This window comes from Cydia pomonella, chromosome 5, assembly GCF_033807575.1.
Source record: "Cydia pomonella isolate Wapato2018A chromosome 5, ilCydPomo1, whole genome shotgun sequence".
Taxonomy (NCBI): Eukaryota; Metazoa; Arthropoda; class Insecta; order Lepidoptera; family Tortricidae; genus Cydia; species Cydia pomonella.
In genome coordinates this window covers 8,321,362-8,337,850 of record NC_084707.1, presented here as the reverse complement: position 1 = coordinate 8,337,850, position 16,489 = coordinate 8,321,362, and the positions used below count along the sequence as shown (strand labels likewise).

At 38.2% G+C, this 16,489-nt stretch overlaps 1 protein-coding gene across 3 annotated transcripts in view; it reads right to left on the bottom strand.

Annotated features, from left to right (window-relative positions):
• Positions 1-1,567: 1,567 nt before the first annotated feature.
• Positions 1,568-16,489, bottom strand: part of LOC133517635 (L-threonine 3-dehydrogenase, mitochondrial) — a 32,505-nt gene continuing 17,583 nt past the window's right edge. For 2 of the 3 annotated variants that reach the window (XM_061850986.1, XM_061850985.1), the window contains exons 2-4: positions 5,695-6,219; positions 5,098-5,364; positions 1,568-3,186 (exon numbers count right to left, since the gene is read on the bottom strand). In XM_061850986.1, the coding sequence (XP_061706970.1) occupies positions 3,050-3,186; positions 5,098-5,364; positions 5,695-6,219 (929 nt within the window). In that variant the 3' untranslated portion in view covers positions 1,568-3,049. Of the gene's footprint in view, positions 3,187-5,097; positions 5,365-5,694; positions 6,220-7,270; positions 7,351-16,489 lie in introns of those variants that run through there. The other variant, XM_061850987.1, reaches the window with a different exon arrangement.

Sequence of the window (16,489 nt, the reverse complement as noted above, 5' to 3'; positions counted from 1 at the left end):
AATGGGGTTCATTTGCGTCAAATCCGGTAGTTCTGAGTTTTTAGACTTGTTTAGTCTACTTTAAAATCGCCCTGCTTAAGGTACAGTCAAAACCTAGTCTTTTAGAAACACGAAACTATAGCGGTTTTCTGAATTTTTGATAAAGTTACGTTCGGCGCTCGAGGTCTCAAACTTGGATTATTCATTGGGCCAACATCATAAACAAGTCTGCAAAAAATCAGAACTACTTACCGGATTTGACGCAAACTCTAATGTATAAAGTTACTGAATCATTATTGAAATATCAATACTTAAGTAAACTAAGACTAATTTATTTGATGATATCAGCACGTGTATCCAAGATTGATCAACAGTCAATATATTAAAATAGGATGGTTGACCCAGTAGTTGACCACGCACCGGTAGTTGACCATTTGCGACTTCAAATGTCAATATTAAGAATTCCCGCCACTATCTGGTATTTTTTAAGTTGCCTACATGTTATTTCAACTTTAACTGACAAACCAATCACATTCCCGATGACATGAGACAAAAAATGTAGCCTACACTATCATTTTACTTCCGCTCGTCGCCGTTAGTTGCCGATCTGCCGCCATTACAGTTAGGCACGTGTTCTGACAGGTAAGCCTATTTTATTGTTAATTGGCATTGTTTTTGAATGAACCTTATTGTAATGATTGTTTTTTGTAAAGTTTAAATGTTTATCTTCTCGCCTTCAACGTAGTTTTAAATATAACTACCCTATTTCATGACTTTTTTAAACTGGTTAACTTCTGGTGCATGTTTTTCTTGGTTTTCCTATAGTTGACCAGATGGTCAACGACTGGCTATATGGTTTTTATTTTTTATTTTCTTTTTTTAACTGGATTTTTATAGCTTTGGCATATTCAATACCACCTCTCACGATTTTAAGGTCCAAATCGTGGTGGTTCCTTAAGTTGACCAGTGGTTTGACTTTGGTACCACGTACAAAAAAAAAAGCTCCTATGGTTGACCAAGCCTTATAAAACATTATTCTTTGCTTTGCTTGTTTTAGATTAAAAAATGCCACCAAAAAAGAAATTCTTTCAATATAGTGAGGACGACGTTCACGAAGCAGTAAAAGAAATACATTCTGGGAAAAAAATTAGAGAAACATGCCGCAAATATAAAATCCCCCTTTCAATGTGATTGCTAAGACTGAATATGAAAACTTGTTGATCTAAATTAAAAAAAAGATATTGCTTCTAATTTAAATAAAGTTGATCATAAAAAACAAGCTACTTTTTATTATTTTTTGCTATTTTTGCCTTGTTTTGAAATTGGTCAACTTTGGGTACAAAACTTAACAACTACTGGGGCCTGCTGGTCAAACTTAGGCACATTCCCGTTTTTGGAATTTTAAAAATATTATAAAAAAAACCTGAACGTAATTCTGTGTTTTTTTTTCTTATCTCGACTTTTAATTAGACAATATTCAATATAAAAAATAAACTAAAAGTAAACGTCCAAATAGTTTTAAATAACAACGATTTAAAGTCAAAATTTGTCCTTAACTGGTTTGGGACTGGGTCAACCATCCTACTATCGATTAAAATTGTGCGCTAAAGATATTGCCTACGTTAAAATAGAACACAAAAGCGCAGAATCTTAATCCTAGCATAGGACCAGTTCCTAGGTATTTTTATAAGACGGAACAACTGTCAATAAATAAAACTCAGTAAGTATTTATATAGATAATCACTGACGTAATACCACGACCAATTTAATAATTATAATTATTAATTGTAAAAATCACAGTTGAGCACAGGGTTTGAACACTTTAAAGTCTTTAAATCTACAAGTAGGTATGAAATTTGACGGCTGTAAATTATTACCTATCTAAAATTTTAGTACTAATTAATAATAAAATTGTCCTAATTCTAATTTCCTATAGTCAAGCTAATGAATTAGGGAAGCGGACTATAAGTAAATTATTCCAGATCAAGTCTAAAAACATTTGAAATAATACGAGAAATCAATCTTACTACTATGACGCTTTTGTTAAATATGTATAAAGAAAGTTTGATGGCTACTGGAGCTCTATGAACTCCAGATGACGTCACACGTAGATACAAACGGAAAAATTATTTGGTATTTCTAAAAAGTAACATTTGACCTATACGTAGATACAAACTGAAAAATTATTTGGCATTTCTAAAAAGTAACATTTGACCTACCCGTCCGATCCCCTATTGGTGGATAAAAACATCCGATTCTTTGAGTCTATTCAACTTAACGGCTGCTACAACAAGTTTGACACTGATATATTTGCTAGCGTATGCGTAACTTACTTTCTATGCATCTCGCTCGTACTCTCGTATTAGTGCAAGATAGAAAAGTAGGTAAATAGACGTAGACGTCGGCGAACATGTCAGTTTGACTCTGCTAAGGCAGTCGTGGTAAGGCTACAGGATGCGTAGTCAAGATGCCAATCGTTAACGCTCCGTAGCGAAAGAAACGCATCTGTCTCTGTCGCATTAATACGGAATACTGATGGAGAAAGAAAACTACGCTACGCTACGGAGCGTGAACGACTGACATCTTGTCTACGCACCCTGGTCTGAAAATGATAGTAAATATACCTAGATTGAACTATAACTTATACTCTGCCAAGCCAACTTTGTCAGTAGAAATAGGCGGCAAATTTGAGAAGCGATCGATTTCCCATACAAATTTTAAATTTCGCTCTTTTTTCTACTAAAAAAACTTGGTTTGTCAGATTATAGTATACTGTCTGGGGGCCTAGCCAAGGTGACAAACCTTGATAGAAAACACCCATCGAAACTTAAATAATGTATGGAAATAGTCACGTGACTTTTCGTAGCATCTGTTATCCCGGTACATTTTTTCTTTGCGTTTGTCGATGTACGACTGTCATCTTGGCTAGGCCCCCTGGTCTGAAGATGATAGTAGCTACAGATAAATTTGAACTAGTCTACTGCCAGGTTATCTATACCCAGCCAGCAGCATTACGATTGCAGAATGGTTTGGTGCAAACGGCCCTCTCTAAGAATAACTAAACATCAGCTCATAAACCATTAGCTGCAATCTTCTCTTTGACCTCCTTCATCATGAGCGCTACCAAGTTGTCGAGGTTCACCTCAGGCTTCCAGTTCCAGTCGCGGCGCGCCTCGCTGTCGTCGAATACTTGGGGCCAAGAGTCCGCTGAAATGTAAGAATATATTCGTTAGAAATATGCGATTAAAACCGGGCATGGGTATGGGCTCGTTCTGCTTGCAGCTTTTAATGTGCAGGAGGCTGCTAGAGTGAGAAAGGATAGGTCGGCATTACCATTTGTGACACTCGTCTCTAAGAAAGAAGAGAGGTAGTATAGGTACCTAGGTTTAATATATTAAGCTCCCGGTGAACTTAAGAATCAGACCTGAGATACCGACGAGGAAGAAAAACTGCTACGACCTATTCAATGTCTTTGCACAAATTCATTCACCTAATTTTGATTTGGAGCCGAGAAAATATAATCGGTGAAACGGAAAACGATAGAATGAACAGTTTCTGCGCCGAAATACTTGTTAAATAAGATAAACCATAATTTTTACTATTTCTTTGAGCCGTTTGTATTTGTCGGAAGAGCGGAAAATAAGATAAAGACTAAGTATTTTAAATAATTAACCTGTTTCATGGAGTGAAACGTAACTACTTAAACTACGAACCATCTCGCGTACAGTCAAGATATTAAATATCGATATGGACAAAGTGACAAAAATATGTACACGCTACCTTAATATATAGGCAATAAGGTCGTGTATACATATTTTTGGCACTTTTTCCGTATCGATATTTAATACCTTGACTGTACCTATTAGGTAGGCATTTACGATGGTTGTTAGGTAGGTAGATTTTTACCGTACGAGTGAGCACGAACATGCATTATCTAGAATTTCACGGTGCAACCCTATCAGCATAACTTAACCTACTTTTCGGTTGCTATTAGCTAGCCTTCGACGGTTTAGTACCTAAGGCAACATTATTATGCTTAATATTCAAAAGTATCCATAAATTTATCTAAAGGCTCTAACAGGGTTGATGAAAAGTTTGATATTTAAGTATCTAATTTTAATAAACGTGGTGTAGGTGATTGCTAATTCTTTTAAATATTTAATTAAGTTCTATGAAGTTGATGCGTTATCTAACGGATCCACCAACACCATTCCTTAATTCAACGTAGAACAAGCTTTTCCGAGATTTTCTTAGAAACCTACCGAACACACCCAACTTGTCAGTAGAGAAAGGCGCGAAGTTCAAATTTTCTACTGACAAAGTGGCTGTGCCAGAGTATAGGTACCTATTACAGAATTACAAAATGGTGTTTTGTAAGAAATAAGTCATTAAGTAGTTTTTTCCAAGACCAAAAAAACATCAACGCAAAGATGGATCTAAAGTATGAGTAAAACCTCCCGACAGTGGCGTAGCTAGCATGGGTGACACCCGGAGCAGAAATTCTGGGTGTCAGCCCAAAATTCAATCAAAATTGTAAAATAAAAATTTCTGATATTTAAAAAAATATAAATATGAATATAAGATTATTTATTGATTTATACATTGGAAATAGCAGAAGGAAGATAATAATTAGAGCCGGGTAAATTTAAGTTCGATTTTCAAAGATTTCAATACGAAATTCATTTAATTGTGCCCAAAATTGCCGTTTTTTCTAAGCAATTCGTAACTCCATACAAAACAGCTTTCAGTTAAAAATATATAATAAAAAAACTATGTGCATTAATTAGAAAAAAAATTATGGCCATAAGTAGCATTGAAATATCCCTCACAATAGTATAAATAATTTTTTTATCGCATGAGTAGAGCCGGAGCAACTAACAACTTTTAGATCAGCCCTCGTACACCACCATATTACAATAAATAGTTATAACCGAGCAAAGCTTGGTCGCCCAGGTACTTATTTCCTTAATGGCGGTTGTGCGAACTGCCAGTCTTACGAATTTTTATAGATGGCACTACTGATGTTCACGGTCGGGTGTCATCCCTAAATGGATGACACCCGGGGCAAACCGCCTCTACCCCCAATTAACCCGTACCTAGAAATTTCATATTTCTTACCAATATCCTGCCTGCTGTCGGGACGGTACGTGATCTTCAAGTCAGGAACATATTTAGCTATCTTATCAGACAGTTCTTCCGGAGTGAAGCTCATGGAAGTGACATTGTAGACCCTCCTGTTAAGCAGTTCGTTGGGAGTCTCGAGGAACTCCGAGAGGGCACGGAGGGCGTCTCGCACGTGCATCATGGGCAGTCGCGTGTCGGGTTTCAGGTAGCATTCGTAGTTGCCCTTGCGAATGAGATCGTGGAAAATTGCAATAGCATAGTCTGGAAAAGGCGAAACGGGACTTCTATTTTATTTTTATAGCTAGTACATCTTTCCGGATTATGAAGAACCTGGCGAAGTGCGTCCACTAGAGACGTAGTAGATAGGTACCTAGATACCGTTTGTAAGCTAACTGTGCCTGGCATTACAGTGAAAAGGTTTGGAGGTGTCGTTATAGTGACACTTTCGCATTCTGATGATTGCCAAATCGGTGCAAGATTATCTTAGACTGACTCTACCAAAGTATTGTGTTTTAGACCTGTTATTATGAAGGCAATTTGAGTTTCTATGATTTACCAAATTAGCTAATTCTAAATACGAAATTCACTTACCGGTGGTGCCACCGCCGGGCGGATCACTAGAGATAACCCCCGGGAACCTCAAGCACCGGAAGTCCAAACCAAACTTATAAAAATAATATTCTCCTATTAATTCTGCGTGCACTTTTGACACGCCATAAATTGTTCTAGGTCTCTGTACAGTTATATTAGGAGTAGGATTTCTAGGAGAATCAGGACCAAAGGCTCCAATCGTGCTGGGGACAAAGATTCTCAGTTTATACTGCTTCGCCAGTTCTATAACATTATGCATTCCTTCTATATTCACTCGGACCGCTAGAGGAACATTCTGTTCTCCTATAGCGCTGAGTAATGCCGAGAAATGGATGAGCCAATCAACTCTGTGGTTGACGACGATTTTCTGCAGGCCTTTGAAGTCGAGAATGTCCGCGAAGATGTAAGGGCCATCTTTAACGACGTCCGGCATTGGCTTGATGATATCTGAGAGGATGACATTTTCTCGACCGTATTTTCCTCGAAGATACTTGGCGCATTCGACGCCGAGCTGACCTAGGCCTCCTGCAAAAGCAAATAATTCCAATGTCAACGACGATTATATATGTAGATATACTACTGTATTAGAAAGGAACTATAGGTACAAAGATATAATGGAACATCGTCAGTTGCATCAAGAGCAGTGCAGTGCAGTGTTTATAAGCACATCTAGATAGAACGAGGCGGGCGACACAAGATTAGGCGGCAAGCCTTGTGTTGAGGAAGCGCCACTTGCAACATCCTACTATCCCGGGGTTAATAACCGGTACACCCGTTAACCCAGTGTCAAATTTTACTAGTAACCATGGTAACCCTGATTTAACCGGTTAACCACGGGTTAGTGGTATGGTGCAAGTGGCGCTTAATGTCTAATTAAGCTTTGAATTTAACTCTATTAATTCTTTGAGTGGGTACCATTTTATGGGATTTGTATGGGATACGATAGCGACATTTTTTTTTATGGTAGAGGAGGCAAACGAGCAGACGGATCACCTGATGGTAAGCGATTACCGCCGCCCATGGACACCTGCATCACCAGAGGGGTTGTAAGTGCGTTGCCGGCCTTTAAGATGGGAGTACGCTCTTTTCTTTTGTTCCATAAGATGGTTTCTACTTTCACAGACTATCAAGGTGAGGAATTATTCTAGGTGAATTGCTGCAAGACTTGCAATGAAAAATGCAACAACTACCTAAAACACTGTCCGTAACGGGTAGTAAGTACCTAATTACTCTCAGCAGATTAATGTACCGTTTTATAGAACAGTCTATTCACTTTGTTCGTCTATTTTATTCAGTTACTAAATATAATTATTAGCGATATCGCGTAAATATATTACTTACATAATTAATAAAAAAAATGCTTATCCACCATTCGACGTCATCATCTACCTCGCGTCGGGATAGTCGGGATCACGTCTGTTGTTAGTAACTAATAATATAAGTACTAAATAAATGGGGTTGTTTCGTGTAGTATTTCACTAGATTTATATTACGAACTGATAAACTGTAACGAAAATATTAAAAAGAAAGAAGCTATAACGTTTACGTAATTACTAATATTACGATTATTACATACCTAAACGGCATTTCAAGTCAAACTACCTTGGAATGGCCGCATGGCTGTAACTACTTGACAAACACTACGTTACTATTTCCCCTCAAGAGTAGGTAAACATGTTTATTTGATCTACGTCGTGTGTATGTTATTAGCTATTTGCTGAAGTAAACAACTAGATTATATGCTAAGCGTGACATCTATGTATTGCGTTGAAGTCTATTACTTCTCTCTTTAAATAAATATAAATATTATAGGACATTATTACACAAATTGACTAACTCCCACAGTAAGCTCAATAAGGCTTGTCTTGTGATTACTAAGACAACCATATATAGGTATAATAAAATGTATAAATTCTTAAATACATAGAAAACACCTATGACTTAAGATTCTTAGGTACACATATCCGTGATAATCACACAAATATATGCCCTTACCAGGATTTGAACCCGGGACTATCGGCTTGATAGGCAGAGTCACCACCCATACCCACTAGGCCAGACTGGTCATCATATCGGGTACCATCAGTTAATATAATAGGATGGGCCATCTAAGCCCAACGACAATTTGTCTTCTGGAAAATGATTTTCTGAAAATGGTAGTCACTTTTAAGCATTTGGTAATTTTCATATTCAGGAGTTACGCAGTGGATAACTGGAAACTTCGGAAACTGGTAGAGTGCACCGACCAGCCTGAGTGACATTACAATTAGTGAATGAATGGTAAAGCAAAACATGTTTTCCATTAGAGCGCTATCCTTTGCGTAAACTTGGACTAACTTGGTACTACTGACGTAAACTAAACGCATTTCACTTTCTCAAGAAAGTAAATGTTCGAAGAAATTATATATCCAACTCAGGGACTGAAAAGGTACCCTTAAAAACGGTTTTGACCGGTCTTTTTAAAGGGTACCCGACCGTTAAACTAGCATTTCGGTACCGATATCAACGCTTTGGGTATCCAAATAAGCTTCCGTCCAAACGGTACCGTTAAATAAAAGTACCTTTAAAACAATTTTGAAACGATACCCGACCGTTGAAATAGCATTACGGAAGCGGTATCAATACTTTAGGTATCCAAACAAGCTTCCGTCCAAACGATACCCTTAGACTTCAAAACAATTTTGAAAGGGTACCCGACCGTTAAAATAGCATTCCGAAAGCGATATCAATACTTTGGGTACCCAAACAAGCTTCCGTCCAAACGGTACCCTTAAGTAAAAGTATCTTGCCACGCGATCGGATACCCCAATACAAACCGGTCACTCAATTTGAATGATCGCCCGCCATCTTGGATTTGGGCATTTAAGCTCAGATTAAGATGAAAATCGATATCTGAGGATCCCAGAGGACCTTTATTATGATTCTGAGGTCAAGTTTGTAGAAAACGCACGCCATTATTGATTTCGGCATTTATGCTCAGATTGAGATGAAAATCGATATCTGAGGATCCCAGTGGACCTTTATTATGATTCCGAGGTCAATTTTTTAGAAAACGCACGCCATTTTTGATTTCGGCATTTAAGCTCAGATTGAGATGAAAATCGATATCTGAGGATCCCAGAGGACCTTTATTATGATTCCGAGGTCAAATTTTTAGAAAACACACGCCATTTTATGATTTCAGCATTTAAGCTCAGATTGAGATGAAAATCGATATCTGAGGATCCCAGAGGACCTTTATTATGATTCTGAGGTCAAATTTTTAGAAAACGCACGCCATTTTTGATATCGGCATTTAAGCTCAGATTGAGATGAAAATCGATATCTGAGGATCCCAGAGGACCTTTATTATGATTCTGAGGTAAAATTTTTAGAAAACGCACGCCATTTTTGATTTCGGCATTTAAGCTCAGATTGACATGAAAATCGATGTCTGAGGATCCCAGAGGACCTTTATTATGATTCCGAGGTCAAAGTTGTAGAAAACGCACGCCATTTTAAATTTCAGCATTTAAGCTCAGATTGAGATGAAAATCGATATCTGAGGATCCCAGAGGACCTTTATTATGATTCTGAGGTCAAATTTGTAGAAAACGCACGCCATTCTTGATTCTGGCATTTAAGCTCAGATTCAGATGCAAATCGATATCTGAGGATCCCAGAGGACCTTTATTATGATTCTGAGGTCAATTTTTTAGAAAACGCACGCCATTTTTGATTTCAGCATTTAAGCTCAGATTGAGATGAAAATCGATATCTGAGTATCCCAGAGGACCTTTATTATGATTCCGAGGTCAATTTTTTAGAAAACGCACGCCATTTTTGATTTCGGCATTTAAGCTCAGATTGAGATGAAAATCGATATCTGAGGATCCCAGAGGACCTTTATTATGATTCCGAGGTCAATTTTTTAGAAAACGCACGCCATTTTTGATTTCGGCATTTAAGCTCAGATTCAGATGAAAATCGATATCTGAGTATCCCAGAGGACCTTTATTATGATTCCGAGGTCAATTTTTTAGAAAACGCACGCCATTTTTGATTTCGGCATTTAAGCTCAGATTGAGATGAAAATCGATATCTGAGGATCCCAGAGGACCTTTATTATGATTCCGAGGTCAAATTTTTAGAAAACACACGCCATTTTATGATTTCAGCATTTAAGCTCAGATTGAGATGAAAATCGATATCTGAGGATCCCAGAGGACCTTTATTATGATTCTGAGGTCAAATTTTTAGAAAACGCACGCCATTTTTGATATCGGCATTTAAGCTCAGATTGAGATGAAAATCGATATCTGAGGATCCCAGAGGACCTTTATTATGATTCTGAGGTAAAATTTTTAGAAAACGCACGCCATTTTTGATTTCGGCATTTAAGCTCAGATTGACATGAAAATCGATATCTGAGGATCCCAGAGGACCTTTATTATGATTCCGAGGTCAAAGTTGTAGAAAACGCACGCCATTTTAAATTTCAGCATTTAAGCTCAGATTGAGATGAAAATCGATATCTGAGGATCCCAGAGGACCTTTATTATGATTCTGAGGTCAAATTTGTAGAAAACGCACGCCATTCTTGATTCTGGCATTTAAGCTCAGATTCAGATGCAAATCGATATCTGAGGATCCCAGAGGACCTTTATTATGATTCCGAGGTCAATTTTTTAGAAAACGCACGCCATTTTTGATTTCGGCATTTAAGCTCAGATTCAGATGAAAATCGATATCTGAGGATCCCAGAGGACCTTTATTATGATTCCGAGGTCAATTTTTTAGAAAACGCACGCCATTTTTGATTTCGGCATTTAAGCTCAGATTGAGATGAAAATCGATATCTGAGTATCCCAGAGGACCTTTATTATGATTCCGAGGTCAATTTTTTAGAAAACGCACGCCATTTTTGATTTCGGCATTTAAGCTCAGATTGAGATGAAAATCGATATCTGAGGATCCCAGAGGACCTTTATTATGATTCCGAGGTCAATTTTTTAGAAAACGCACGCCATTTTTGATTTCGGCATTTAAGCTCAGATTCAGATGAAAATCGATATCTGAGTATCCCAGAGGACCTTTATTATGATTCCGAGGTCAATTTTTTAGAAAACGCACGCCATTTTAAATTTTAGCATTTAAGCTCAGATTGAGATGAAAATCGATATCTGAGGATCCCAGAGGACCTTTATTATGATTCTGAGGTCAAATTTTTAGAAAACGCACGCCATTTTTGATTCTGGCATTTAAGCTCAGATTGAGATGAAAATCGATATCTGAGGATCCCAGAGGACCTTTATTATGATTCCGAGGTCAAATTTTTAGAAAACACACGCCATTTTAAATTTTGGCATTTAAGCTCAGATTGAGATGAAAATCGATATCTGAGGATCCCAGAGGACCTTTATTATGATTCCGAGGTCTAATTTTTAGAAAACACACGCCATTTTATGATTTCAGCATTTAAGCTCAGATTGAGATGAAAATCGATATCTGAGGATCCCAGAGGACCTTTATTATGATTCCGAGGTCAAATTTTTAGAAAACACACGCCATTTTATGATTTCAGCATTTAAGCTCAGATTGAGATGAAAATCGATATCTGAGGATCCCAGAGGACCTTTATTATGATTCTGAGGTCAAATTTGTAGAAAACGCACGCCATTTTTGATTTCGGCGTTTAAGCTCAGATTGAGATGAAAATCGATATCTGAGGATTCCAGAGGACCTTTATTATGATTCAGAGGTCAAATTTGTAGAAAACGCACGCCATTTTTGATTCTGGCATTTAAGCTCAGATTCAGATGCAAATCGATATCTGAGGATCCCAGAGGACCTTTATTATGATTCTGAGGTCAAATTTGTAGAAAACGCACGCCATTTTTGATTTCGGCATTTAAGCTCAGATTGAGATGAAAATCGATATCTGAGGATCCCAGAGGACCTTTATTATGATTCTGAGGTCAAATTTTTTGAAAACGCACGCCATTTTTGATTTCAGCATTTAAGCTCAGATTGAGATGAAAATCGATATCTGAGTATCCCAGAGGACCTTTATTATGATTCCGAGGTCAAATTTTTAGAAAACACACGCCATTTTATGATTTCAGCATTTAAGCTCAGATTGAGATGAAAATCGATATCTGAGGATCCCAGAGGACCTATTTTATAAATATAACATAACTTACTTTTACTTTTCACTTTATCTGAATCTTCGAATTTCATGGTGAATGTCTTGCACTCGCGTTTCGACTCTGGCCTTGTCGGTGTCAGTCTTACTTATGGGGCGACACTTAGAAATGTAGTTAACATTAGTTAAGATGGAGGCGATTTATATTAATTGAATCGAGACATCTCTAACTTTTGCTTAAAGTCGACTTCCGATTATGCAAACTACGCCACCAGATGTCACTATAAAATTGATACAATTTAAATATGGAAGTCGGACGTAAGGAATACAATCTCCATGTACCTACCAAAAAATGACCGTCCGTCCGTCACTAGTTAGGTGACAAAACGGCGCACGGTGGGCTGAAAATCGGCCTTCATAGAAATAGAAACCGAAGTCTTAAATTTGAATTTTTTTTTATTGGAATAGCTTTTGTTGGGTTTTATTATGTCCCAAAATTAATCTATCGTAAGTAGCGTCTAAGAATATACTATTGAAAAATAAAAAATAAAAACTACATTAAAATATATCCTAAACAAAACTACATAAAGCTAAAAAGGAAAAAAATTAAAAAAAAATGGCTCCAGCTCGGTGCCTCGTGGCAAGGTGCCTAGAAGGCTGGCGGCATTGCCGCGCTGGACAGCAATGCCAATGCGTTGTGCGAGGTAAGAGCCAGCCCTCTTGTCACCCGTTGCCTACACGAGGCGCTTCGAAAGCTTTTTAAAAATGTTGTGAGCGCCAGGTCCCCACGGCCCAAGGGTTTCCACCCCAAAAAGCTCAAACATATAGCTCAAATCTTAGCTAATTTTGTTGGAATAATAATTAGTTATATTTTTTTTTTCAAAATCTTTGTATGGCGCGTATCAGAAAAATCGAGTTTTCTCCGAAAATTAAATTTAACGGTAATATTCTTGTTGAAACTGGCCATCAGGTACATACTTTTTATATATAACTGCTGTATTTTCAAATGTATATTTGACAGACTTCAATAAATAGTTCTAGAGGAATATTTGTTTCAATAGGTTATGGTTAAATATTTACAAATATACCTTTTATAGTGAGCTTTTTCTTCTATTTTTCGGATGAGTTTTATCTTTTGAGATTTTGTGTTCCGTATAAAATATGAGTGGTCAAAAACTAGATCGCTTTAATATTGAAAAGCTACGCGGTCAAGACAACTGGTTAGAATGGAAGTTCGACATAAACCTGCAACTATCTATGCACAAACTGCAAGGTATAGTAAAAGGCGTCGAGTCTGTTCCTGTTCCGCCAAGTAGTGATGCGCCGGCTGACGAAACCGAAAGTTATCAAAAGAAGCTTATCAAATATGAAGAACGTGATTCACTATTGCAATGCATCATAGGATGTAGCGTGTCCGCCGAACCGAAACGGCATATTCTCACTGCCAAATCTGGTAAGGAAATGTGGGATAAACTTCACTCGGTCTACGAGCAGAAGAATGAGAGAAGACTCGATTTGTTGTACTGCCAGTTGTTTACCTATACTAAAGATGAAGCTGATGATATTGCTATGCACGTCTCTAAGCTACATACATTATGGCAACAACTCAACGACGAATTAAAGGAAGAAGGAGCACTCCCTCAATCATTACTTATGAACAGGATATTGAATACCTTACCTTCAACATACCTCGAGTTCAAAAATGCCTGGGAGTCAGTGCCTAAAGAGAATAGAAATATCTCTACTCTTATGGAACGTCTGCGCCTTCACGAGCAACGCCTTGGAGATCTCGGTACTAATTCTTCTACTTCTATGTCTGACGAAGCTCTCATATCAAGTAAACCTAACGTTAAATGCACACACTGCAACAAAATCGGACATAAGCGATCGGCGTGTTTCTTGCTCAAGAAATCTAAGAAGCGAAACAACACAAAGAAACCTGCGAGTAACGAGTCCACTCAGGCTGATGGAGATGCGTTTCTGTCTCGTCTTAGCGATCCCAATTCAAACTGGATCGTTGACTCTGGTGCGTCTCATCATGTCACGTCTAGCGCAAATTGGTTCAGAAGCTATACACCTTTCGATAACCCAAAAGCCCTGCGCCTTGGAGATGATCGGGCTATGTATGCTTATGGCCAAGGAATTGTTGACGTAGAAATGTCTGTACATGGCAAATGGAATCGTGCTCACCTTACTAACGTGTGGTATGTACCGCAAGCAGGTCAAAACCTTTTCTCAGCTGGTTCAGCCTTAGACCACGGTTACATTGAGGTAGCCGACAAGGACAAGCGCATCTTTAAAGACAAGAGCGGCAAAGTTAAAGCTGTCAGCATCAGAGATGGTAATCTGTATAAACTTCTAATGAGAGTAAGAACTGCAAATGCATGTGTGGTCAAAGAAGGGACTAACTTACAAATTTGGCACGAAAGATTTTGTCATCAAAATAAAAGACATGTAAAGGAAGTCCTTACACGCAACGGTATAAAATTTTCACCAGAGAAAGATGACTGTGATGGCTGTGTATACGGAAAAATGACTAGATTGTCATTCGGTACAAGACAACATCGTGGCAATAAACCAGGCGATCAAATTAACGCTGACGTTTGTGGACCTATGTCAGAATTATCACTTGGTGGAAAAAGATACTTCGTTGTATTTAAAGATGATTTCACAAAATTTAGAAGAGTATACTTCCTAAAACAAAAATCCGAAGTAGCCAGCGTACTACCCAAATTTATTGCTGAAATTAAAACGGCCGGTCATGTTGTTAAAGAATTACTCACAGATGGTGGAAAAGAATTCAACAATGTCGAAGTACACCGTATCACCGAAGCAATTGGCCTACATCACCGCATGAGTATGCCTTACACAGCAGAACAAAATGGCGGTGCAGAGAGAGAAAATAGGATTCTTGTTGAGGCAGCAAGAAGCATGCTATACAATAAAGAACTTCCGAAAAAATTGTGGGCTGAAGCCATTAATACTGCGAGTTACGTAATTAACAGGACTGGACCAACACAGATTAAAGGGAAGACACCTTATGAGCTCTGGTATAACAAGACACCTTGTATTGACCATCTACGTATTTTCGGCACAGAATGTTTTGTACATATCCCTAAGCAGAAACGTAAGAAGCTCGATAAGAAGGCTATAAAAGGATATTTGGTGGGATATTGCGGAGACAAAGACGGCTATCGTATCTGGATACCTGAAAAGAACGACGTTATCATCTCAAGAGATGTACTGTTTAGATCAGAAACAGTTTCTTCCGACTTTTGCAAGCTTCCATGTGTTATAGGCGAGCATGAAGATCCAGAAACAGCTGAGATTTTTGAAACAGAAAACGACTCTCGTAATGAGGCTATTCCGGATGAGGCTGTACTACCCGATATACCCGAAACTAGCGAAGTTGAAACTCCTCCTAACTCTAATGAAGATCCAGTAAATCGCTACAATCTAAGAGATAGACGATTACTTCAAAGTTCCCGATCTAATTGCTGTATATGTCTTTCAGAAGATGAACCTCAGACTTACAAGCAAGCAATGGATTCAAAGAACCATAAAGAATGGCGTAATGCCATGGAAGAGGAAATGAATTCTCTTAAACAAAACAATACGTGGACTCTTGTTGATTTACCTCAAAATAGAGAGGCCCTCAGCAACAAATGGGTCTACAAAATCAAAAAGAATGTTGATGGTTCTATTGAACGTTTTAAAGCTCGACTAGTCATCAGAGGATTCAGCCAAGAGCACGGGATCGATTATCACGAAACTTTTAGCCCTGTTGTTCGCTGGGATACGATTCGGACTATGCTTAGCGAAGCAGTTCTTAGAAAAATGCACATTACCCAATTCGATGTCAAGACTGCCTTTCTGTACGGCGACATCGACGAGGTTATATATATGGAGCAACCTGTGGGATTTGACGACGGATCAGGCCGCGTCTGCAAGCTTCTCAAAAGCCTATACGGCTTGAAACAAGCACCACGGTGCTGGAACAAGAAGTTTTGTTCGTTCCTGTTTAAATATAAGCTTCAGCAAAGTGACTCTGATCCGTGCTTGTTTATAAGCCAAGATCGGCAACTCATCGTCATGATCTACGTGGATGATGGATTAGTCCTATCCCCAAACAAAACATGTATGGAAGAGTTCCTGAGTGCCCTGACGGCAGAATTTCAAGTTCGAACTTCTGAAGTTGGCTGCTATCTTGGGCTAGAAATAAATCGCCTAAATGACGGCTCAATATTTATCAACCAGGAAGCCTACATAAAAACTATTTTAAAACATTATGACATGTGTGCTGCAAACTCTGTTGTTATTCCGATAGACAAAAGTCAGATGACAGAAAATTTCAAACTCGACAGTGACACGAATGTCAAAAATTTTCATTACAGAGAATTGGTTGGAAAATTATTATATTTATCGGTTGTGAGTAGACCGGATATTTCCTTTGCTGTAAATGTATTATCGAAACATGTTGAAAAACCCGATACGTGCCACTATGCGATCGCTAAACGAGTCTTGAGATACTTGAAGGGAACCCAATGCCTTGGTATATTGTACAAGTATTCGTCAGCGGAAGGAAATTCTTTCGTAGCGTATAGCGATGCGGACTACGCCGGAGACAAGGCTACGAGAAGGTCGACTTCTGGCTATGTATGTCTGGCCGCA